A 23,400-nucleotide genomic window follows, 5' to 3' on the forward strand; every position below is an offset into this window, starting at 1 on the left:
AACCCATTCTATTCATGATTCCTTTTGAGTTAAACAACTTGCAACCACTTAGTGCAAGCTACTCTGGACCACATCCATCACCTTTCTCTAAGCCCCTCTTAGTGCGGGTGCTTTAAAAGCTCCCCACCCCCCATACATGTTGTTCTCTGCTCCTGCATCAACTGTGCATCTGTCAGAGAGATGCAGCCTCAAGACAGCAGAAACCAAGTGACTGGATCATGCAAGTGGCTGGCACAATATCAAAATGTCAAAAGTTTTGCTTATGATTTCAATTCTAGTAAGGTTTCCCGGGACAGGTATTCTATCTACTTACCATTAAATTAAAGCTTTCGTCCTCCCAAAACTGGATGCATTTCAAGACACTCTTTGATTTCTAGAAAAGAAAATGCTTGACACCTTATCTCCAAAAATTAAAAAAGCTGAAGAGAAAAAGCAGTCAAGAAACCATGAAAACAAAACCTGTGTATTGTCTTTAATAAACCTCCATTGGCAGTTCCAATTAATGACAATGTAGTTATTAACAAAAAACTATAGCACAGGCTAGAGAGATGCCTTAGAGGTACGAGCCCTGGATGTTCTTCTAGAGGACCTGGGTTAGATTCTGGCACACACATGGTAGCTCACAACCACCAGTAACTCAGTCCCAGGGGATCCAATATTCTCTTCTAGCCTCTGCAAGCACTACACATACATGGTGCATAGACATACATGCAGATGAAATACCCATATGCATGAAATAAAAATAAACAAACCTCAAACATTCTTAAGGCACACATTGTTAAAGCAATGATGTCAAAGTTATACTGTTTCTATAGAAACAGGTACCAATGGGCTGACTCTTACCTCCAGTTCTATGTAGTATAATCTCTGCTCTGACATATCCCATTGAGCCCAAACAAAATCTTCAGCTATTCTGTCTCTTGGGAGGTGGATAGAATTTCTAATTACCTAGAGTAAAAATGATTTTGTAAGTATTTTTAAAATGACAACCTAAGTCACTATTTATGCACATGATACATGTAAATACCCCTACTTTAGTGTCAGTACCTCCCCACCCCCACAACATACGTGTTTTTTCTATAGAATATTTAAGGCATCATCGTCTCCTCCCAATACCCTGTGCTCTGTTCTTCTTAGCGTAACAGGCAGGTTGGCAGAGGCCACACCTTCCACAAACGTCTGTACTAACAGTAGGTGTATAACGCCCTGTTGTAATCATACTCCTTTGGTCAGGTGTCCAGAGACAAAAGGCTTCGCCTCTGAAGACAAAGGTTCATGAAGTCCAGGAAGCATCAGGCCTAACAGAGAGCATTGTAATGGCCCAGCTGAGCCGTTCACCAACTGGTGGCATTGGTCATAGTCCTTCCTTTACGTGCCCCACCGTGGTGATGGATGGCATTGCCTACCTGTCAGCAATACTTGACTCTTAGCCTTCAAGATCTCACTAGGATTTTTTGAGTTTTGGACAAAGCCTCAGAATCCCCATACAAAAGCAAAGTTCCTTGGCTGTGTGTTCCTACGGGGCTTTGCGTGCTTCTGTAGTTACACCTTAGCACGATAACGGTCCCAGTGACCTCGCTGACTCGTGTCTTGAGTGGCTGTGGAATTTAATATTACCCAAGGACTACTTCAATAGATGAAGGAAGAAGAACTAAGAGTACATTAGGAATATATTAATGCAAAGTGTCTGTTTAAACTCAAAGGACAATAGAGATTTAAAACCAAAGGATGGGGGGCAGGGGACACAGCTCAGCTTGTGGAGCCCTTGCCTACCAGGCAGGAAGCGCCGGTCTCCAGCTCCCTGTAAGGCAGGCCCTGCAGCACATGCGTGTGTTCCCAGCACGTGAGTGTGTTCCCAGCACGTGAGTGTGTTCCCAGCACGTGAGTGTGTTCCCAGCATGTGAGTGTGTTCCCAGCACGTGAGTGTGTTCTCAGCACGTGAGGAGTGTGTTCCCAGCATGTGAGTGTGTTCCCAGCACGTGAGTGTGTTCCCAGCACGTGAGTGTGTTCCCAGCACGTGAGGAGTGTGTTCCCAGCACGTGAGTGTGTTCCCAGCACATGGGTGTGTTCCCAGCACATAATGAGTGTGTTCCCAGAAAATGAGGAGTGTGTTCCCAGCACATGAGTGTGTTCTCAACACATGAGGAGTGTGTTCCCAGCATGTGAGTGTGTTCCCAGCACATTGGGTGTGTTCCCAGCACATAAGAAGTGTGTTCCCAGAAAACGAGGAGTTGTGCTCCCAGCACATAAGTGAGTTCCCAACACATGAGTGTGTTCCCGGCACATGAGAGTGTACCCAGCACATAGGAGTGTTCCCAGCACATACGTGTGTTCCTGGCACATGAGTGAGTGTGTTCCCAGCACATGAGTGTGTTCCCAGCACTTGGGACGATCAGAAGCTTAAAATCATTACTGGCTACATAGCGAACTCAAAGGGAAACTGAGGTCCAGAGAGGTTAGATTAGGTTGTGAAGTTAGTTCACCAGAACTGAGTCCTAACATCTGGCATTTTGCTAGAACTTTGTTTACAAATCAGCAGATTTTACAATGGCTTCACAGAAGGGGCTAAGAATTCACTTTCCAGGGCATGGGCGATGGCTCGGTTGGTAAAGTGCTGTGTTGTAAGCATGAGACCCTAAGGTTGACCCCCAGGACCCACAGAGAAAAGCAGGCACAGTGCTTGTGCTTGTAATTCCAGGACTGGGGAGACACAGACAGGAGGTTCTCTGAGACTAGCTGCCTGCCCAGTGTAACCTAATTAGGAAGCCCCAGACCAGTGAGAGACCCTGTCTCAAAATAGAAGGTAGATGGTATCTGAAGAATCACACTCAAGTTTGACCTCTGGCCTACACACACACACACAGAGACACACTAGCATATATACACACATACATACATGAACACACACACCAGCATGAACATACAAACACACATCGGTATACACATGCATGCACACACACAAAATACACACACACATATACATGCGTGATCACAAGGAATTTACTTAATACCAGCACTGGGTTCGGTGGTCCATGCCTGAAACACCAGTTCTCAGAACACTGAAGTAGGAGGGGCACAGGCTCCCTGCCAGACTGAAAGACAAAACAAGACCCTAACTAAGAAAAACAAACAAACAAAACGGAGTTTACTTTCTCAGGGCAAGGGATCTGACTCGGTGGCCTCGCATGTGAATTCCAGGGCCAAGTCATTCTCCTCGAGGTACCTACCAAGCAAGCACCAAACCGTAAAACAAAACCTCTTGACCCTGAGCTGGACCAGGAGAAGAGCCCTCTGGATGAGGAGGTACAGCTTCATGCCTGAACCCTCTCTACCCAGAAAGGAAGTTCTCCGATGCTAGCTGGAACTTGAGGTGAGAGTACGAAGCACAGGACCCACACAGCTCTGTTTTTTCCTCTGCTGGGTCCACAGCCACTAGGCTGTGGGAAGCGATGCCAAAGCTCTTAGAGCACCCTCCGTATCCTCCATATCCACACTGTCTCTACACATATGAATTCTGCTTTGGGGGAACAGGTTTGGGAATCTTTCCAGCCAAAGCCATTTGACAACAAGATGAGCGTCAGATTCTGGCTGAGCAAGGTAAAATATCCACTGTGTCCCTCGGGGATGACATCACTCCATTTCTCCGTTAGAAGATGGAGCCACAGCGCCACCCCTCTCACCTAAGGATGTTGTGGCAAATAGGAGGAATCGGACACCCTTACAAGAAGCCATTGCTAAAGCCTTCTGTGTGGGCAGAAGTGGTGCCCAGGACGGGCACCAGAGGATGGAGAAACACTAAAGCTGGGCCATCTTGGTCAGCGGGAAGCTGTCTGGGCAGCCGGAAGGCGCTCCTCCCCGCACTCCCAATGATCCGGCACATTCTTCAGTCCCTGCTCATTCCCATCTAATATGTGTGCTGAACATCCTCCTCCAAGTTCTCATAGCTGTCATAGGGATCCAAACACTGCCCCTCCTCTGTGGGTCACCACCAGTCAGAGCCACACCCACAAAGCCCTGCTTGGTTTCCCTGCCAGCTCCTCTGGTTTGGGGCTTTCAATGGTAGCTACATGGTTAGTAAACGTCACTTCCCATTTCTGTTACTTTACAGTCTTCAGAGAAACATCCACATTCTCAGAGGAAGAGTAATTTGAGGGCTGTCAGGTAAAGGTCCCTGCCACCATGCCTTACAACCTGAATTTGATCCCTGGAATCCACAGGGTAAAAGTCCTCTGACCTTCTTACTCATCCCATGGCATGTATACACACACACACACACGCACACATGCACACATGCACACATACATTCATACACATGCACTGTCATATTCATACACACACATACACTCACACGCACATACATACTTGCCTGCACACATATATACTCACACTCATGCATGAACACACACTCACGTGCACACACACATATACACTCGCATTCATGCACATGCATACACAAAGACTCGTGTGCACACATATGCACTCTCATGTATACACAATACACATAAACACACATACCACAAATCACAACAAATAAGTGTAAAATTTAAAAGTTATCTTATATAGACTAAAAAATGAGTAAAACCATTTCAATATCTGCACTATATTTAGAGTTATGGATAATCAAGTAGAAAAACAGACAAGGATATAATTAATAAATTTTCTTAATAGCAAATTTAAATAGCCAGTAAACAGAGACGATGCCCAAATAGAAAAAAAGCAATAAAAGATATAATTAATATGGCAGTAAGATATCAGTTCACACCCATGAAATTGGGAAGCGTTGAAGGTGAATTTACCTGACACTCTCACCCTTTGCTTGTAAAACTAGTTTTCTGAGACGCAACTAGCAAACCCTCCTGAAAGCTACCAAATGCACATCCCATCAACCCAGTCATCCAAAGAAGTGACCGTACTAACATGCTAAAGGTTCAGACACAGAATGGCTAAAACATCACAGACACCACGCCAAGAGGCGTCATTCGTTTCCTCAGAACACACCTCGAAGCTGTTCTAGCTAGCTTCTAGCTAATCACACACACGAGTTAATAATAAACCAAGCAGGGTTTGTGGAGATAAACGTGGAATCAGCATAAGCTGATAACGTGGAGACGATGTGGAAGGACACAGGCCAGACAGAAGGGAAGTGGTGGGACATGGAAGTCACGGTCCTATTTACAATGTTTATACATTAAAAATTAGAGAAATACAATTAGTTACTTTTCTACTTACTAACCTATATCCTTCTGATAACAATAAGTCAAACAGCAAACACAAAGGCAGAAATTAAATGTATATATTATGATTCTATTTGATAAAAAAGTTTCCCCTATGTGTGTATCTAACCTTGGACAGGTTTGCACCAGCAAGCAAGACTGTGGAGAGACTCAGGGCCCAGCGGATGTGAGGTCAGGGGGGTCACTAATTCCTCCACCTTTGTTTTGTTTCATAGGTCATGAGAGTAAGACTATTATTCAAAAGACACCAAAAAAATGTCAATGGGGTTCATCTGTCCTCATAAGTCTAGAAGAGAGTTCTGAAGAAAAAGAATTTCAATCTTTACCACTCTGTTTCCATCTTCTCTGGCAACCTGGATGTGAAACCGCTCAATATCTGAAAAATATAAATCAAAATACACATAAACACACATACCACAAATCAGAACAAATAAGTGTAAAATTTAAAAGTTATCTTATATAGACTAAACAATGAGTAAAACCATTTCAATATCTATACCATATTTAGAGTTATAGATAACCAAGTAGAAAAACAGACAAGGATATAATTAATAAATTTTCTTAATAGCAAATTTAAATAGCCAGTAAACAGAGAAAATTTTATGTGTGTTTTTACCATTCAGGAAAAAAAATTACTGTTTTTCTAATAGTTGTGGACCAGTAGAAAAGCACACTGTCATACACAGGGATCCTTCCTGACCCACCGTTCCCCTGACAGTGAGCTTCCTGACCTACAGCTCTTCCCCCTGACAGTGAGCTTCCTGACCCACGTTCACTCTTACTTTAATGTTCTAATTAATATATCACCTGGCCCTTTTTGCTTTGCTTCCCTCTACAAGTACTTGCTACTCTTGTATCATCTGTCTTAAACAAGACTAATGAGAGCCTCATTAGTTCATTCACCTCTAATTTCCCAATACATATATGTATTAATATAAATATATAGATATATTACATATATATGCACACATAAGAGGCATTTTAGGGGCTACATCATGTGAACAAAAGCTTACTACTTTTATTCAATTTGCAGTAACAGTAACAATCTATATTCTATTGGCTCTAACTGCAAGACAAAACACGGTACCAAAAACTGACCCAAAACGCAGGAACTAAATACAAATATAATGCAACCTGTTCTTCCAAACGTAAGACAACCCACAGTTTCACCTCACAACATGAAAGACTGCTTGTTAGTAAGTATTAATGACTTTTGTCTGTACTCCTTCCCGAAACTGAAAACATCTCGAAAGGCCATGACCTCTTGCATCATTTCTACTTGAGTTGGGTCATGCTATTGTGTACTTTAGATCTGCCCCGGAATTCTTCTAGTGACCAAGCCTTCCGTTCCTTCTCTCCATCCAAGCCCCTTACACTTGGACCACAGCCATCCGCTTGGACAGACAGGCTTCTTAAAGGAAATAGTGTAACTGTTCTACACGTCAACAAACTGCACCATCTTTGTGTGCACAAGCTATTCCTTTCCAAAGACAAGGAAACTGAAGATTAAAAAAAATGCTATGTTAGGTGTAACATGAGGGGGGTCTGTTTGTTTGTGTTTCTGTCCTGCCCGGCCCCCCAGCTGTTTAGTCCCAGAGAAAATTACACAGAGGACTCCGTAAGTTATAAAGCTGATTGGCCCGTTAGGTCAGGCTTCTTACTGGCTAACTCTAACATCTTGATTAACCCATTATTTTTATCTATTTTAGCCATGTGGCTCAGTACCTTTTTCAGTGGGGCAGCTTACATCCCGCTGCTTCGGTGGTCTGGGCAGGAGAGGGAAGAATCAACTTCCTCCTCCCTAGAATTCCTCCTGCTCTCCTTGCATCATTTTCACTTCCTGTCTGGTTTTCCCACCTATACCTCCTGCCTGGCCAATCAGCGTTTATTTAAAATATGATTGATAGAATACAGACAACTCTCCCACACCAGTTAGGAAAAGGAATTCTAGGTCACCAGTGGACATCAGAGGTTAGCAGACGCTGGGCAATGGTAAGATATCTAGCAGTTTACCCAGTCTTCAGGTTTCACTAGGAGACTGACTGTGCGCACATCGCCTATCCTTTATCCAAAGACACACTTACATTTCTCTTCTGAAATCAGTAAGAGGTGGTTCTGGAGAAGACAACCTTCAACGTGTGGGTAGAGGAACTGTGGGAAGGGAATTATAAAAATCATTAGCCACTGGTGTGGGAGAATTATCTGTATTCTGTCAATCATGTATTTTAATAAAACACCGATTGGCCAGGCAGGAAGTATAGGCGGGTAACCAGACAGGAAGTAGAGGCGGGGTGATGAGAACAGGAATATTCTGGGAACCAGGAAGCTCCCTCCGCCATTCCTGCCCAGACCACCGAAGAAGCAACATGTGAGCTGACAGCTGAAAAAGGTACCAAGCCGTATGGCTAACACAGATCAGAATAATGGGTTAATATAAACTATAAGAGTTAACAAGAAGCTTGAGCTAATGGGCCAATCAGTTTTATAATCTTATGGAGTCCTCTGTGTGATTTTCTTTGGGACTTGCTGGCTGTGTGGTACCGGGCGGGACAGAAACCCCAACATGCTGGCCCCTCATGTTACAAGCCACTATTTAGCTTATACTGACATTTCAGTAGTGTTTGGTCATGGTTATGGCTACAACCTTTGCAAGGAACTGAGAACCACAGAATATTTTAGGGGAATCACATGTACATATGTCAAAGGTCAAGCAAGTAGAGGAAGGAACCTCTGAGGAGCTCAGTTTTCTGGGGGGGGGGGCGGTGGATTGGTACCTGGTACTTTATCACCATTCTTTTGAGCACAAGGCAAAGGGGGGATGCCTCCAGGAATGACGCTTCCCGTTTGGAATATTTGATCGTGCAGCCAATCAGAAGCAGTGCAAATGACGTGTATACAATATGTCGTATCTCACGCAGAGCCAAAGGGCGGCCAGTATAGTTATTGTGAAACTAAACCTAGTATATAATTGGGAACCATGAAGACAGTCCCTGCTGCAAGTTCCAGGCTCCCACATCTGAGAGACAAAGAGCCATGTAACCAGGGACTTTCCAAGAAAGAACAGGGAGTCATGATGTGTCAATGACTGAAGATTTACAAGGCTCAGAGTTAGGCTAGCTGTCACTGGGAAGAGGAGGTTTGCCACAACATGCTCTCCCCTGCGGCTCTGCCCCCAGCACACAGTTCATTCCGTTAACTGTGATAATGAAGGAGAAGTGGCAAGAGATAGGATCAATGCTCAATCTTTCATTATCAAAAAAAGTGACAGACAGCTTCATCTTAGGGCATGAAAAGCAATTTACTAGGAGTTACCAGTAGATGTTGTTCCCTGGAACCCAAAAAAATGTAAAACATTATAAAAGAACATAACTATGTATGACTTAACTTCACAGACACTGGTATTTCTATTATTGTTGCCTTTATTTTACATGATAGATCAGAAGGAGAGCAGACCAATTTCCTCAAGTAATCATGTTGAACTTCTAGAACCGGAAAGCAAACCATTAACTATATGATATTCTTCTCAGCAATAACCCTACATCATAGATAGCAATATAGACTTCGGCTTCAGAAATAATATAGAGCTAATTATGAATGACTTCTAGAGTGTGCACAGATGAGATGTCCTGCACAGTGGGGCTGGGGAAGGTCTGAGGTGTGCAGCACCACACACACACACACACACACACACACACACACACACACACACGATAGTGAAGCTCAGAACTTCAAAGCAAGGAGCTGTCCCTTCAGAGAATGACATACCAAAGCAAAATGTGTCAGTCTCCTCCAGAAGAGCTAATCCAGGCGAACAGGTCCACGACCTGGTCAAGGGGTGTCCCTCAGGAAGAAAGGACCATCTCCAGAAACCGTACTAAAGAGATGGGTGGAATAACCATCCCTTTAACAAGTGTAAGTCTGGAGATAGGCAGGGTAGCGTCTGAGCTAGGGATGTGCCAGCAGGTGACTCACCTGCTCAGCCAATGCCTGGTCAAGGGCCATAAATGTTCATTTTGAATTGCAAATAACCCTTCACAAGCACAAGGTTGCACAAGTGTGAAATCTTCCAATGAAAAATGGCTTGTTCACCCACACTGTCCTCGAGTGCTTAGGCAGCAACCCACAATGTTGTGAAAGTCAGGAATATACTGCCATTAACCAGATAATTACTCTGTCAACCAGGTGGATATGGAGCTTACCACGGAGTTACTTTAATATTTGATGGTTTATCGTGTGAGAATGTTGCCTTACTATCTGGTAGAGCAGAGCCGGCGCAGTCCGTGTTTACGAGGGAAACATTGATGCTTAAACCCTCACAGCTGGAACTCTGCTTAGAGGATTAAATGAGCTACTGTGTGCGTGAAAGCGCTTTGTGAACAGGTACCTTTCTCCCCAGGGGCTACACCTTCTGATTCAGGAGACGGGTAACAGGTGGCTTACTTACCTGTACCCAGATACAGCTATCCACCGCCTTCAGAACCTTCTCGTGGTTGACAGGATGGATTTCAACCAGCAATGTTAAGCACTTTGACCCTACAAAGACAAGGAGGATGGCAGTCATAACAACTGGGATAGCACGCGTTCTCTTTTCTCAAGCAGCCACGAGGAAGAAGGCCTGATGTCTCAACTTACGCCAGCCGTGGATTAACAGAACAACTCTACCAGCATCGTAATGTCTCTTGAGGTGACACTAAACAATTATTAGAGTCCCCAGCTCCTTTCTTCAGGGATATGTGGTGGTCCAGGGGCGCTAAACGAACACTCAACCTGCCTTCCACCTCCTTTTATGCCTGAGAGAAGCTGTATTTAAGCCCGTCACAGAATGACCACATTAAAAAGGGAAGCTTTTTCGCGCCTTAGGACAGTAGCAGGCCCGGGGGAAGAGAAGCACCCTGTTTACAATCCAAATGGTTTCTGAAGCAAGGTGCAATCACTGCAGCCCTGACTGACACAGGATCAGCCACGCTGACCCCAACAGCCGCCCTTTCCCCTGCACAGATGCAATCACTGCAGCCCTGACTGACACGGGAACAGGCATGCTGACCCCAACAGCAGCTCTTTCCCCTACACAGATGCAGTCACTGCAGCCCTGACTAACACAGGAGCAACCACGCTGACCCCAACAGCCGCCCTTTCCCCTGCACAGATGCAATCACTGCAGCCCTGACTGACATGGGAGCAGCCACGCTGACCCCACCAGTCTCCCTTTCCCCTGCACAGATGCAATCACTGCAGCCCTGACTGACATGGGAGCAGCCACGCTGACCCCAACAGTCTCCCTTTCCCCTGCACAGATGCAATCACTGCAGCCTTGACTGACACGGGAGCAGCCACGCTGACCCCAACAGTCTCCCTTTCTCCTGCACAGATGAAATCACTGCAGCCCTGACTGACACAGGATCAGCCACGTTGACCCCAACAGCCGCCCTTTCCCCTGCACAGATGCAATCACTGCAGCCCTGACTGACATGGGAACAGCCACACTGACCCCAACAGCCACTCTTTCCCCTGCACAGATGCAGTCACTGCAGCCCTGACTGACACACCACGCTGACCCCAACAGCTGCCCTTTCCCCTGCACAGATGCAATCACTGCAGCCCTGACTGACACAGGATCAGCCACGCTGACCCCAGCAGTCTCCCTTTCCCCTGCACAGATGCAATCACTGCAGCCCTGACTGACATGGGATCAGCCACGCTGACCCCAACAGCTGCCCTTTCCCCTGCACAGATGCAATCACTGCAGCCCTGACTGACACGGGATCAGCCACGCTGACCCCAACAGCCGCCCTTTCCCCTGCACAGATGCAATCACTGCAGCCCTGACTGACACAGGATCAGCCACGCTGACCCCAGCAGTTTCCCTTTCCCCTGCACAGATGCAATCACTGCAGCCCTGACTGACACGGGATCAGCCACGCTGACCCCAACAGCCGCCCTTTCCCCTGCACAGATGCAATCACTGCAGCCTTGACTGACACGGGAGCAGCCACGCTGACCCCAACAGCCGCCCTTTCTCCTGCACAGATGCAATCACTGCAGCCCTGACTGACACGGGAGCAGCCACGCTGACCCCAACAGTCTCCCTTTCCCCTGCACAGATGCAATCACTGCAGCCCTGACTGACACAGGATCAGCCACGCTGACCCCAACAGTCTCCCTTTCTCCTGCACAGATGCAATCACTGCAGCCCTGACTGACACGGAACAGCCACGCTGACCCCAACAGCCGCCCTTTCCCCTGCACAGATGCAATCACTGCAGCCCTGGCTGACACAGGATCAGCCACGCTGACCCCAACAGTCTCCCTTTCCCCTGCACAGATGCAGTCACTGCAGCTCTGACTGACACGGGAGCAACCATGCTGACCCCAACAGCCACCCTTTCCCCTGCACAGATGCAATCACTGCAGCCCTGACTGACACGGGAGCAGCCACGTTGACCCCAACAGTCTCCCTTTCCCCTGCACAGATGAAATCACTGCAGCCCTGACTGACACGGAGCAGCCACGCTGACCCCAACAGCCGCCCTTTCCCCTGCACAGATGCAATCACTGCAGCCCTGACTGACATGGGAGCAGCCACGCTGACCCCAACAGCCGCCCTTTCCCCTGCACAGATGCAATCACTGCAGCCCTGACTGACACGGGAGCAGCCACGCTGACCCCAACAGTCTCCCTTTCCCCTGCACAGATGCAATCACTGCAGCCCTGACTGACACGGGAGCAGCCACGCTGACCCCCACAGCCACCCTTTCCCCTGCACAGATGCAATCACTGCAGCCCTGACTGACACGGGAGCAGCCACGCTGACCCCAACAGCCGCCCTTTCCCTGCACAGATGCAATCACTGCAGCCCTGACTGACACGGGAGCAGCCACGTTGACCCCAACAGCCGCCCTTTCCCCTGCACAGATGCAATCACTGCAGCCCTGACTGACACGGGAGCAGCCACGTTGACCCCAGCAGTCTCCCTTTCCCCTGCACAGATGCAATCACTGCAGCCCTGACTGACACGGGAGCAGCCACGCTGACCCCAACAGCCGCCCTTTCCCCTGCACAGATGCAATCACTGCAGCCCTGACTGACATGGGAGCAGCCACGCTGACCCCAACAGCCGCCCTTTCCCCTGCACAGATGCAGTCACTGCAGCCCTGACTGACACGGGAGCAGCCACGCTGACCCCAACAGCCGCCCTTTCCCTGCACAGATGCAATCACTGAAGCCCTGACTGACACGGGAGCAGCCACGCTGACCCCAACAGCCGCCCTTTCCCCTAGACAGAATCATTTGCAAATCAGCGCAGCTGGGCTTTGAGCACTTCTTCCCCGTTATGTCAGCGATGTCTTAACTTTCCTCAGACTGACATTTCTCAAACTCAGAACTGGGGCCACAGGTATGTAACTCAGCGGTAGGGCAAATGACAAGGATGTGGGAGGACTTCGTTTTCACTACCGAGAAGGAAAAATAGATATTGAGACAGATAAAGATCCCGCGATGAAGTGGAAGCCAGGTCAGTGCCCCTGCAGCGAGACCATTCTGAGCATGGTTTCATAGACCTTCTAAGTCTACATCAACACAGCGGTCTGTCCGGTTCTCCAGCATGTGGCAGCCCGGGTGTGAAAGCAGAGAGAGATTCTCAAGCGTATGTGTCATGGCTGACCGTACCTATCAGCAGCACACTCCGGTTCCCCCCCACAGCAATGGACCAGCACCGACAACAGCTGCCTTAGGTCCTGGGGTCATATCTGAGCAAAATGTCATAAAAGCAATTAGAAGTAAGCTGGTGGCCAGGGGCTGGAAGGGGTTTACCACAGCCGTCCAAACGTAGGTCAAAGGTCCCCATTCCCCAGAGTGTGGTCGAGTTCTTATAACTCTAATATAGTCAGGTTCTCTCTCGATTGCTGTACTGGGAATATGAACACACAATTTGGGGATCACACAGCAGTCTGGACACGACCACTTTTCAGGTCTTAAGAGTGACCTGGCACACGAGCCGGTTTCCGGGATATGACCTAACAAATGAGTCCTGGGTATTTCTTACAAATGTCTCTAACGATCATCAGAGGGGGAAACTCCCAAACCGAGGGGCAATCAGAATGGGAGATTCCTGGGCTAGGAGGACTGCAAGTCTAGCTGCTGTCCTAGGGCTAAAAGACAGGGAGGCAGGCAGGGTCCTGGCCGACAGGCTCTGCCTCAAGGAAGCGCAAACTTTCGCGGCACCTGTGTCCAAGGGCGGAAACTCCGGGCTTAGGGAGCTCGAGAACTCAGCTGGCGCACCCCCACACTCCTCACCCTCCACCCCCACGGCCACAGGCGAGGCCGGAGAGCCAGTAACCCCGCCAGCAATGTAATCTTTGTGGGTCAGAGGTCACAACTGCTTTTACTGCAAGACCGGCAGCCTAAGCCAGACCTGCGGCCTCCTGCACCACCAGACTCCCCGCAGCTCTGGAAGCCTTGCTGAGACTGTCTGCGGGACTCCGATCTCCAGGGAGAGCATCCTGTGGACCCCGGGGTCCACCTCTGACTCATCTGGAGGTGAATGCTCGCGCTTCCCGTTGCTTCTCTTTGCTGAGAGATCTCAAGCAGCCCGGGCTGATGGTCTTCAACTCAGCATCTCTGAAGATGGCCTCAAATCCTTAATTCCACAGCCTGCACCTCGGGAATGCTGGGATTGCAGGGGTGTTTACTTTGTTTTACTTGGGAGGGCGTGCTTTTGATTCTGTCCTGGAGTTTGGAACGAGTCTCCTGCCTCACAGCTTCTAGGATTTGGGGCTATCCACCTAGTCTTGTGACAATGGTTTTGTTTGTTTGGGTGTGTGTGAGAAAGATTTTCTTTCTTTTAACATCATTTAATCTAGTGTATTTATTTATTTATTTTTGGATTTTTTTCCCCTCCTGTGAGGCGATTTCATGTACCACCTTGCCCAGAACTTAGCAACTTTGCTCTTATTACCTAGTGATGTTTTCTCAGACAGCTTGTTAGAGACCTATTGGGTATTCATTTCCACCAACGACAGATCGACGAACGTTATTATTAGGAACTAAGAAAATGCCTTGAGGGCTTGGGGAGAGGGTTCAGTGGGGGAAGCGCTTGCTACACGAGCTTGGAGACCTGAGGTCAGACTCCAGACGTCACCTAAAACAGCCAAACATGGCCACGTCCACCTAACTCCAGAGTGGAGACAAGCAGATCCAGCTAGCTCACTGGTCAGCCGGCCTGGCCACATCCGTGAGCTCTGGGTTCACTGAGAGATCCTGTCTCAGACAGAGCGAGACAGAGAGCAGGAGAAGGCACCTGATATTAAATTCTGTCCCCCACACGTGTTCACACTCCGCCACGCACACCTATCCTTCTGAGCACACCAGTCACTTAGAAAGCAGGACAGCAGGCAAGCTTTTATGTTGAATCGTGAGTATAATTTCACAGGTGAAATGCATGGCAATACTCATGGTTTATGACCAAACACAGAGCCAGCAGTGCAGAGACAGGACAGAACATCAGTTTCAAACGGCTGTGTTCCTGTTGGCTGAGATGCAAAGATGTTGCTTGCTGTGACCGAAAGTGACTTAAGGGAGCAGAGGCTGGGGGTTGGGTTCGTTTTTTTTTTTTTGCTTGTTTGTTTTGGGTTTTTGTTGTTGTTGTTTTGGGTTTGTTTTGTTTTGGCTTTCACACCTTGGTCACAGTCCATCTCTGAGGGAAGTTGGGGCAGGAAGCAGGAACTAAAGCCTGAAGAACACTGCTTGCTGAATCACAGGCTCGTGGCTAGCTCACTTCCTCATGCAGCCCAGAACCACTCACCCAGGAAACGGTGTTGCCCACAGGGTGACGGGCCCTCCCATATCAACTAACAGTCAAAAGAATTCCCCCACAGACACATGCACAGGCCCGTCTGGTTTGGACAATCCTCAACTGAAGCTTTTCTCGGCTGATGACAGGCCGTGTCACATTGATAGTGAGGGACCCTAGGAATCTATCTGACCGATGCCTAAAGCGTGGCTTTGGGAGTAAGAGGGACACGGGTGTCAAAGACAGTCAAGAAGAAAATAGAATAAAAACATTCTGCAAAAAGTGAGAACAAGAGGGGGGAGCAAATTTTCCTACTAATGTCTATTTTAAATATACGACCGAATTACTGTATCAGATAACACAAAAGAACAGCCAACTATCTCGAATAAAAATTCACATGCTCTAACTGAGTAAAAAAAAAAAAACACAATCTGGGGAGACTCTAAGGAAAAATAGGGAAGGAATCACCTTAGACTGGCTTTCACAGCATGAATTTATGTATTTATAAATAAATAACCAACGATCATTTAAGTTTTCTTTATCTTTCTCTACTAACCGCCCCCGCCTGGTTCAGCACAGGCCAGGAATTTAATTAGGACAGCTACCACAGAGGTGGGAGTCAACCACCACCATCAGGAGTGTTTCTCAGTGACACGCCACGTACTTCACAGTGGCACTCTTGAGCCAAATCACAGCTCTGTGAAACATCTATCTGTCCCTAATGCGGTGGAGGCTCTGGGAAGTCTCGATGACAGTGGGGTCCCAGTACAGTGACCACCCCAGTTGCTGCCCAAGGAGAATCTATTGTCTCTAGTAGCAAAGGCAACCACAAAGGAAGACAGAGTTCAGCCTGGGCCTCTTCTTATGGAAGGTCATTGTCATTTTCTAAACATTAACTCTACTATGGCCAAGGAGGGACGTTACTGATAAAAGTTGATTGTAAAGTATGGGAACAGAAAAACTTTTACTTGAAATATGTTACAGTTTGTTTCTTTCACAACAGGGAAAAATCTCATTTTAAACAATAGAATGTTAAAGAAAACTTTTCAAAAGACTACTTTCCTTAAGTAAAATGTCGTACAATGTAACCATTTCAAGCAGGCAAAAGAAATCTTTCCAAAATATCTATTCAAAGACAAAACATGATATATTCTATAGTATTTTCTGGTTACATCATTTCTGAAATCTTTTTTAGGGTAAAGGGTATTTTGAGACAGGGTTTCCTGTATCCCGCAGGCTAGCCTTGAAATTATTCTGTAGCTGAGGATGACTCTGAACTCTGGATCTTCCTACATCTACCCCAAGCTGAGGGGGAATGTTCTGGAATTATACCTGGACAGAGTTGGTCCTCGCCTCGGGGGCTGGGATAAAGGGTGAATTGGGATGCCAGCCACTTTGTGTGTGCTATGATAACTCACAATATTCAGGCTACTGTTCATAAAGACACAGGCAAGTAATCTCACCACAGGTGCCCAAACTCAAGGCCAAGCAAGCATATGGGAATAGGATTTAATTGTATATCAAGTAAAACTGTACATTTTCTCTGGGAGTGCATTGGAGCTGACTATTGTCAAGCATGGCACTGAGGCAGAAATGATAAACACCAAGTAAAAACTAGAGTTTCTCTGAGTTTGCTGGCATAATGGACTTCTCAGACTAAATGTAACCAGGAACAAGAAGAAGCAGGCTACACACAGCGCAAATCCAAAGTGTGTGGATCTTGCCCCACCAGCTTGGCAGCTACATACAACAGGAACCCTATCTTCCCAGGACAAAAGAGTACATCACATGGGCCCCATGTCCTGTTTTGTTCAAACCCTTGTTTAGGGGTCAGCATGCTAATGTTCTAGAGTCCATCCTATGTGATCTAGTCCAAATCCAAATGCTCACCCTTGAGGTGAGCATTACGTCAAATGCTAAGAACGGTCAAGAGTATAAAGGAATGGGAGGAGGCCAGCAGAGCGAGGGACGGGTGACCTATGTCTCCATGTGTCACACTGCAGGGTGGAAGTAAGAGTGACTAAGCAGTGAGATTCCAGATAAGACACCTAGCCCACCAACACCTCACAAAAGCCCTCCCCTGGCTCAGCTCCCGTTCTCCTGCCTCTGTCAGACATGGGGAGATGTGAGCCTCAGAGATCCAGCACAGCCTCGTGAGCCTTGGGTGGAATGTCCGTGCGAAGGGTTTTTCCATCACATGCAACCACAGAATACGTCCAAGAGGAACTATGCTAACAAAATAAGGAGTCAAGGGTCAAATAAATGGAGCAGAGGGGAGCCACCTGGGAACATAGCAGCAAGGGCTGAAATCAGATCCTCCGGGCCAGGACTGAAACGGTAGCTCACGGGCTGACTCCAGCCTGCTGGTGGGTATTGTTGCTGGAGCAGAGTCTAAAAACTAGTTGGGCCGACTTTTATAAATTAGATTTTTACATAAAAGTCCAGCATTCTCAACAAATTGCCAAGCTGGTTCCCGCGAACTTAACTGCCCTTCGCGGCAACAAAAATCTAAAGCTAAGTAGCGGTTCCTCCTTTGATAGTTCTCAGGGGTCAAAGGTTTCAGCGGCTGAACATCTTTCATTAAACAACTGAAATAGTTCTCTGCGTCTGTGCTAAAACTGGAAACAAGACTCGACAGGGAAAAGCCCCTGCTGCCAAGCCTGACCACTTGAACCCAGCCCCAGGACCCAGACAGCGGAAGGAGAGAACCAGCTACCGTGAGTTGTCCTCTGACCCCCAGACGCATGCCCATACGCATGCAGACATCCAAAATAAACAAAGAGGAATGCAATATTTAACAATGGGAACGATAAAAGGGTCTCATTTTTCTTTTTTATGCGGCTATGTATCTTCACGAGGACACACGTTGACGGGTACAGTAGAGACCAGAGGCCAAATGTGTACGTCTTTCCCAGGCATTATCCATCTTTGTGAGACTGAGTCTCTCTCTGACCTGGAATGGCCAAGTAGGCTAAGCTGGCTGACCAGGGAGCACCAGGGATGGCCCATCTCCACCTCCACGGCACCAAGGTAACAAGCGTTGTTTTTACACGGAGTTTAAAACCGAACGCAGGTTCTCACGCCTGCACAGCAAACTTCACTTTTTGATTGAACTGACGCAAATTCTTCTTCCACAGACTCTATTTATGTATCTGGCCTCTGTGAACATGCGTGGTTGAGGATAGCCACCTCAGCACTCCACAGAAGTACCCACAGCACCACGGAGGGGGCCCAAACATGCGCAGTCAGTACTGTTGTGTTGTGGGGCAGGTGGATGATACAGAATGCCTTTTGCAATTTAAAAAGTGAAAGGGTCTGCATGGCTAAGAAAATAAAAAGTAGGTTTTCGTCACTGAACAGATTTGTGTTTTATTTTGTATTTATGAACTATCCACAATGCATTAGAGATTAATCAATATTTCACCAGATATTTTTAAAGTCGTATTGTAAGTTTCCCTACTTTTACATTAGCTCCTGGTCATAGAAGTCAAGTATATTCTCAGCATTCATTTACTCTACAGGGACTAATTATCACCTCCTTTTCCTACAATCTCTATTATATCATTTTTCACACCTTCTTGCCTACTTGAGAAACAAGATTTAAAGTCTTCCTTGCACTTAAATGGCCACTGACTTTTTATTCTAAGATAAAGGCACTTCTCAAGAGCTTGAAATTTGCCTTTAGCCCAACAAATCTTTATCCGTCAACACACACAAGAGAAGGATAATTCCATTACCCGGTTGAAGCTCACTCCTTACATCTTTAGTGTACTGGACGAAACTGGCAGCTAATGGGAAAGAGAAGAATCAATTAGCAACCGATCTGCATGGCAGCTTATTCGAATGTAACACTTTATACCTGAAATCAGTGAGAGCTATCACCATAACACTGTGGATGACGGCAAAGCATTCGTTCCTATGGCTGTGTCCTGCAGGCTCAATTTCAAATTTGACTTACCTAGAACAGGTTTTTGGGGTTTTTTTGCCTTTGAATTTTTTTTATTGATTTTTATTGAGCTCTACATTTTTCTCTGCTCCCCTCCCTGCCTCTCCCTTCCCCCCTTCAACCTTCCCCCAAGGTCCCCATTCTCCCAATTTACTCAGAAGATCTTATCCTTTTCTACTTCCCATGTAGATTAGATCTATGTAAGTCTGTCTTAGGGTCCTCATTGTTGTCTAATAGAACAGGTATTTTTTTGCAAAGTTTCTGCTATAGTCAAATACTGCAAAATCCAAATGCTTCAACTTAAAAGACATAGCTCTTAACCGGAAGCAATGGGATCTCAACTCACCAAGCAAAGTCCTCTCGCTGTTGACAGAGCAGCTGACAGCTTGCATGTCCCTCTCAAAGGTGTACAGGTGCTATTAAAACAGCCAGAAAAGGAGAATCACGGTGAATAATAATTGTATGAAGGCAAACTCCTATTAAACTTTGTACCAAACATTATTTAGCAAACGTTCCCTACAGCACCGAGTGAACAAGTGTACGCTGACACGGTCTGGATTATTTCTCAAGGAAAATACGTTTACTATTTTGTGCCACACAGGGCACTGAAACTTAGCTATGGGACAACCAGCATGGTTCAGAAGACAAACTTTGAAACTAAGCTAGACCCACGGTTGAATCCTGACCGCTGTTTTCTAGCTGTGTGACTTTGGGGAAATTATTCAACTTACCTAACCATCATAAGTACCATGGGACTGTAACATGTATCTCATGGTATTATGAGGACTGAGAAATGCCGGAGTGGTATGGCCAAAGTAAGTGAAAAATATCTCGTGGGGGTTATGAGGATCAAGAGGACAATACTCAGAGCGCACTCGGTGCGGCTTATGCTGTCATGAGGAGCACCCAGATGTTAGCACGGGAGACGAGAAAGGCTTTAATCCAATGACACACTGGACTCTGTTAGCAGAGGGGATGAGAAAGGCTTCAGTCAGATGACACACTCAACTCTGAAGCCTTGGAATGTGTCACAAGTGTATCTTATATTAAAGGAATGGATAACAAATCTGTCTTTACTTAATCTTTACTTTTTGAGGAATGTTTGTAATGTTCAAAATATCAGGAGAAGCCAGTTGTGGTACACATCCTCGTAACCCCAACCCTCCAGAGGCTGAGGCAGAGAGTTACAAGTTGGAAGCCATCCTGGGCTATAATGGTGGGACCCCGTCTGAAGCAACAGTGGGGAAAATCCAAAGATTCCACTTTATCAATGCTCAGGAAAATGAAAACAGTCATGAAGATGACAGACATGATGTGTAGGCTAAGGACACACTATGGCTGTGTCACCACGGGAAATGGTTCCTAAAGGGGAGCACTGAGTTAATATGAGGGCACTAAATTTGGGGCTCGAGAGACGGCTCAGTTGTATGAGGTACTCATGCAGAGAATCCAAGTTCAGTTCCCAGCACCCACGTCAGGCAGCTCATAACTGCATGTACGTCTGACACCTCCCCCCACATCTGACGCCTCTGGGGCATTCACGAGCACCTCTTCCCACCCACACACACAATTAAAAAATAAGCTCTTTTCTGAAGAAGGTACTTTATTTTATTCTTTAGGAATTTATTCCTATAGAAGTTTTGCTTTTTTAACTTTTGACTCTGAGTGATTCTTATTATAAATAAGAAAAATCATAGAGTATATACTATGTTTCTAATATTTTATACTTTTAACTATGAGATCACCCATGAATAATCTTGATGCTCAAAATATGTAAATATTGTCAAATATAACATCAAACCTTCCAAACCTCAGACAATGTCAAATCTGTTCCAAGAGGCAAGTTTGTAATTCGCTCAGTAGCCTTCCAGTGATTTCTCTATATACTGCGTCCTTACGTTTCTGAGTCTTCTAACATGAACAGAGTGTATTATCCTTCAAATGCTTTGCTTCATGTAGCAAAATGTTTTGGACAGTGCAGTGTTCATTTGCAGGGTGTGTGATGTGTGTGTGTCTGTGTGTGTCTGTGTGTGTATATATGTGTGTATGTGTGTATATGTGTATATGTGTGTATATATATGTCTGTATTGTGTATTTATGTATGTGCGTATATGTGTATGTGTATGTATGTGCATGTGTGTATGTGTGTATGTGTGTATGTGTGTATATATATATATCTGTATTGTGTATTTATATGTGCATGTATGTGTATGTGTATGTATGTGCATGTGTGTATGTGTATTGTGTGTATGTGTGTATGTATTTGTGTGTGTATGTATGTGTGTATGTATTTGTGTGTGTGTATATATTTGTGTGTGTGTATTGTGCATGTGTGTGTATGTGTGTATGTGTGTGTGATAAGCATGCGTAATGCAGACACATACATACCTATGCGTGTGCTGTGAATGGCAGGGGCCAAGGTCCAGGGTCTCCTCTATCATGTTCCACCATTTTGGATAGACGGTCAGGCCCACGGGTCCCTAGACCCTGCCTGTCACACTCCCAGTTCTGGGGTTGCAGATCACACATGGTGTTGTTTCTCAGAGGGTGCTTGGTTGTGAACTTGTGTTTGTCCTGCAAGCCCTTTACCCTGTAAGCCATGTTCACCTTCTACTACGGCCCAGCTTAACAGACTGCTTCATCCCTCGGCAGCTGCATTTAGTCCCAAATAACCTGTCTGTGGGCATTAATTTAAGTTAGCTCCTACTTTTAGATACTAAAATGATGCAATTAACATTCATTTGTATTACTTTCTAGTGCTGGGGCTCAAACCTGGAAACTTGTACAAGTCGGGAAAGAATTTTACTGCTGAGATACATTCTTAAACCTCAAATGCATCTTTGTGAGCCTAGGCAAGAATTTCTGGGACACAAGGAATATGGGATTCTTCATTATAAACATCAAAAAATATTCACCAAACTAGTTTATGCAGAAAAACAATTACACAGTGGCTCAGGGAACAGGATAATGTGAGGTTGGTCTGGGTTTTAGCTATGGTTTAATCCAGAAATAGAAATACCCATTCTTTTACTCCTCTGGCTTTAACACATCTTCAGCCTCTACATAACAAAACTCCAAGTTCTGGTCCCCAGAAGCCTGGCAGTTCCAATCTCACATTCCATGTGAGCAGAATCAGAGAAGAACAGTCTCAGATCCCCAGAAAGGTCCGCTGGGTACTTGCATCCCACCAGAGCAAGTCTTATTTCCTGCTTGCTCTGAGGGTAGGCCAGCAGGGCTGGGAGTGAAGAAGAGAGGTCAGAGAGGGGCGGGGAAGAAGAGAACTTTCCCCCTTAAGGCTAAACAGTGCTTCCTGTTTGGCCATGGAAGGAGGGTCATTCATCTAAAACCGCAGAGACCAAGACCAAAAAAGACTCCCTTCTCCCCAGTCTCCCTGCTCAGGAAAGCTGAAAACCCTGAACGTTGTCTACAAAGTGAATCTAGGAAGCCTGGGAAGTAGAGTACAGAAAGCACAGGTTGGATACGTGTTTCTCCCGTAAGCACAAAGCTGTGGTCTGCAGCATCCTGGGGGGGAGGGGGGGGCGACACAGACTCTGGGGACTCCGAGTTCTGAGAAATGAGGCAGTGGCGGCTTTTTTTTTGCATACCGTATTTTAGACTTGAAGCTAAAAAGGAGATTATAGCAGAAAGGAAGCCAGAAATAGACAGAAACACCCCCCCTCCATCGCCCGAGGCATAGAAACAGGAAAGCCTGCAAGACAGCCTGTTAGAGGGTGCCCAGACTACTCTGGCGAAACAGTCTGAGGAGAGGCGACCCCACTTATCCCTTTACCCACAAGGCTGAGCGGGGAGACTAGGATCCCACTCCATCCAGATGCCCCAGGCACTGTCCACTCCTGCCAAATGGGATCAGAGAAGATCAGGTAGAAATCACGACATTCCTCCCACCTGGTAGAAATCTACCTCCCCCTCGCAGCGCACAGAAAGCCATGTAGAATGGGGGGCACCGGACCCAGCACTGAGGAGGCCCGGCTCTTCCTCAGTGGAGCACGGTCAGAAGGGCTGGATGCGAAGCCAGGACGCGTACCTCACATCTCCCAGCACCCACCGTGGTTCCTGACCCTGAGGGGGTGAAGCCTAGCAGGAAGCTGAAAAGCCCATCCCCACCTAGCGCCAACAGCGGACCCTCTCAGCTGGGTACCATCAAAGGAAGCCAAGTAGAAGAGTCCCAGTCTTCGCTCCTACCACGGCAGGAGTGGGATGGTGCCCTACAGTCCTCCACAAGTTCTGTATCAAAGGAGACACTGAAACAGAAAACTAAATAAGACCGAGTGTCTCTTGGGAGCTACGAAAACTGAGTCATGCCAGGAGCTGTTAGAACTTCAGCTTGAGTGAGAAAAACAGACGCTGGGCACTAGGGTGGCAAATACTAGACGCTGTGGCAAAAAATTCAAAACACCCCCCCCAAAAAAAAG

The 23,400-nt window shown here is 46.6% G+C and overlaps 1 protein-coding gene and 1 long non-coding RNA gene across 2 annotated transcripts in view; one reads left to right on the plus strand and one right to left on the minus strand.

Moving 5' to 3' along the window:
• Positions 1 to 23,400, minus strand: part of Gsap (gamma-secretase activating protein) — an 86,331-nt gene that overhangs the window by 49,763 nt on the left and 13,168 nt on the right. The window contains exons 4-10 of the mRNA XM_085684131.2: positions 19,314 to 19,383; positions 18,759 to 18,809; positions 9,679 to 9,767; positions 7,319 to 7,385; positions 5,561 to 5,610; positions 844 to 948; positions 314 to 373 (exon numbers count right to left, since the gene is read on the minus strand). Of these exons, the coding sequence (XP_085540257.2) occupies positions 314 to 373; positions 844 to 948; positions 5,561 to 5,610; positions 7,319 to 7,385; positions 9,679 to 9,767; positions 18,759 to 18,809; positions 19,314 to 19,383 (492 nt within the window). The remainder of the gene's footprint in view (positions 1 to 313; positions 374 to 843; positions 949 to 5,560; positions 5,611 to 7,318; positions 7,386 to 9,678; positions 9,768 to 18,758; positions 18,810 to 19,313; positions 19,384 to 23,400) is intronic.
• On the plus strand, positions 13,475 to 18,378 carry LOC125399908 (uncharacterized). Its single transcript, XR_015736851.1, has 4 exons — positions 13,475 to 13,769; positions 17,562 to 17,738; positions 17,937 to 18,051; positions 18,159 to 18,378. It is a non-coding gene; the product is annotated as an uncharacterized LOC125399908 (long non-coding RNA).

Source organism: Myodes glareolus, chromosome 27, assembly GCF_982192425.1.
Source record: "Myodes glareolus chromosome 27, mMyoGla1.1, whole genome shotgun sequence".
Classification (NCBI taxonomy): Eukaryota; Metazoa; Chordata; class Mammalia; order Rodentia; family Cricetidae; genus Myodes; species Myodes glareolus.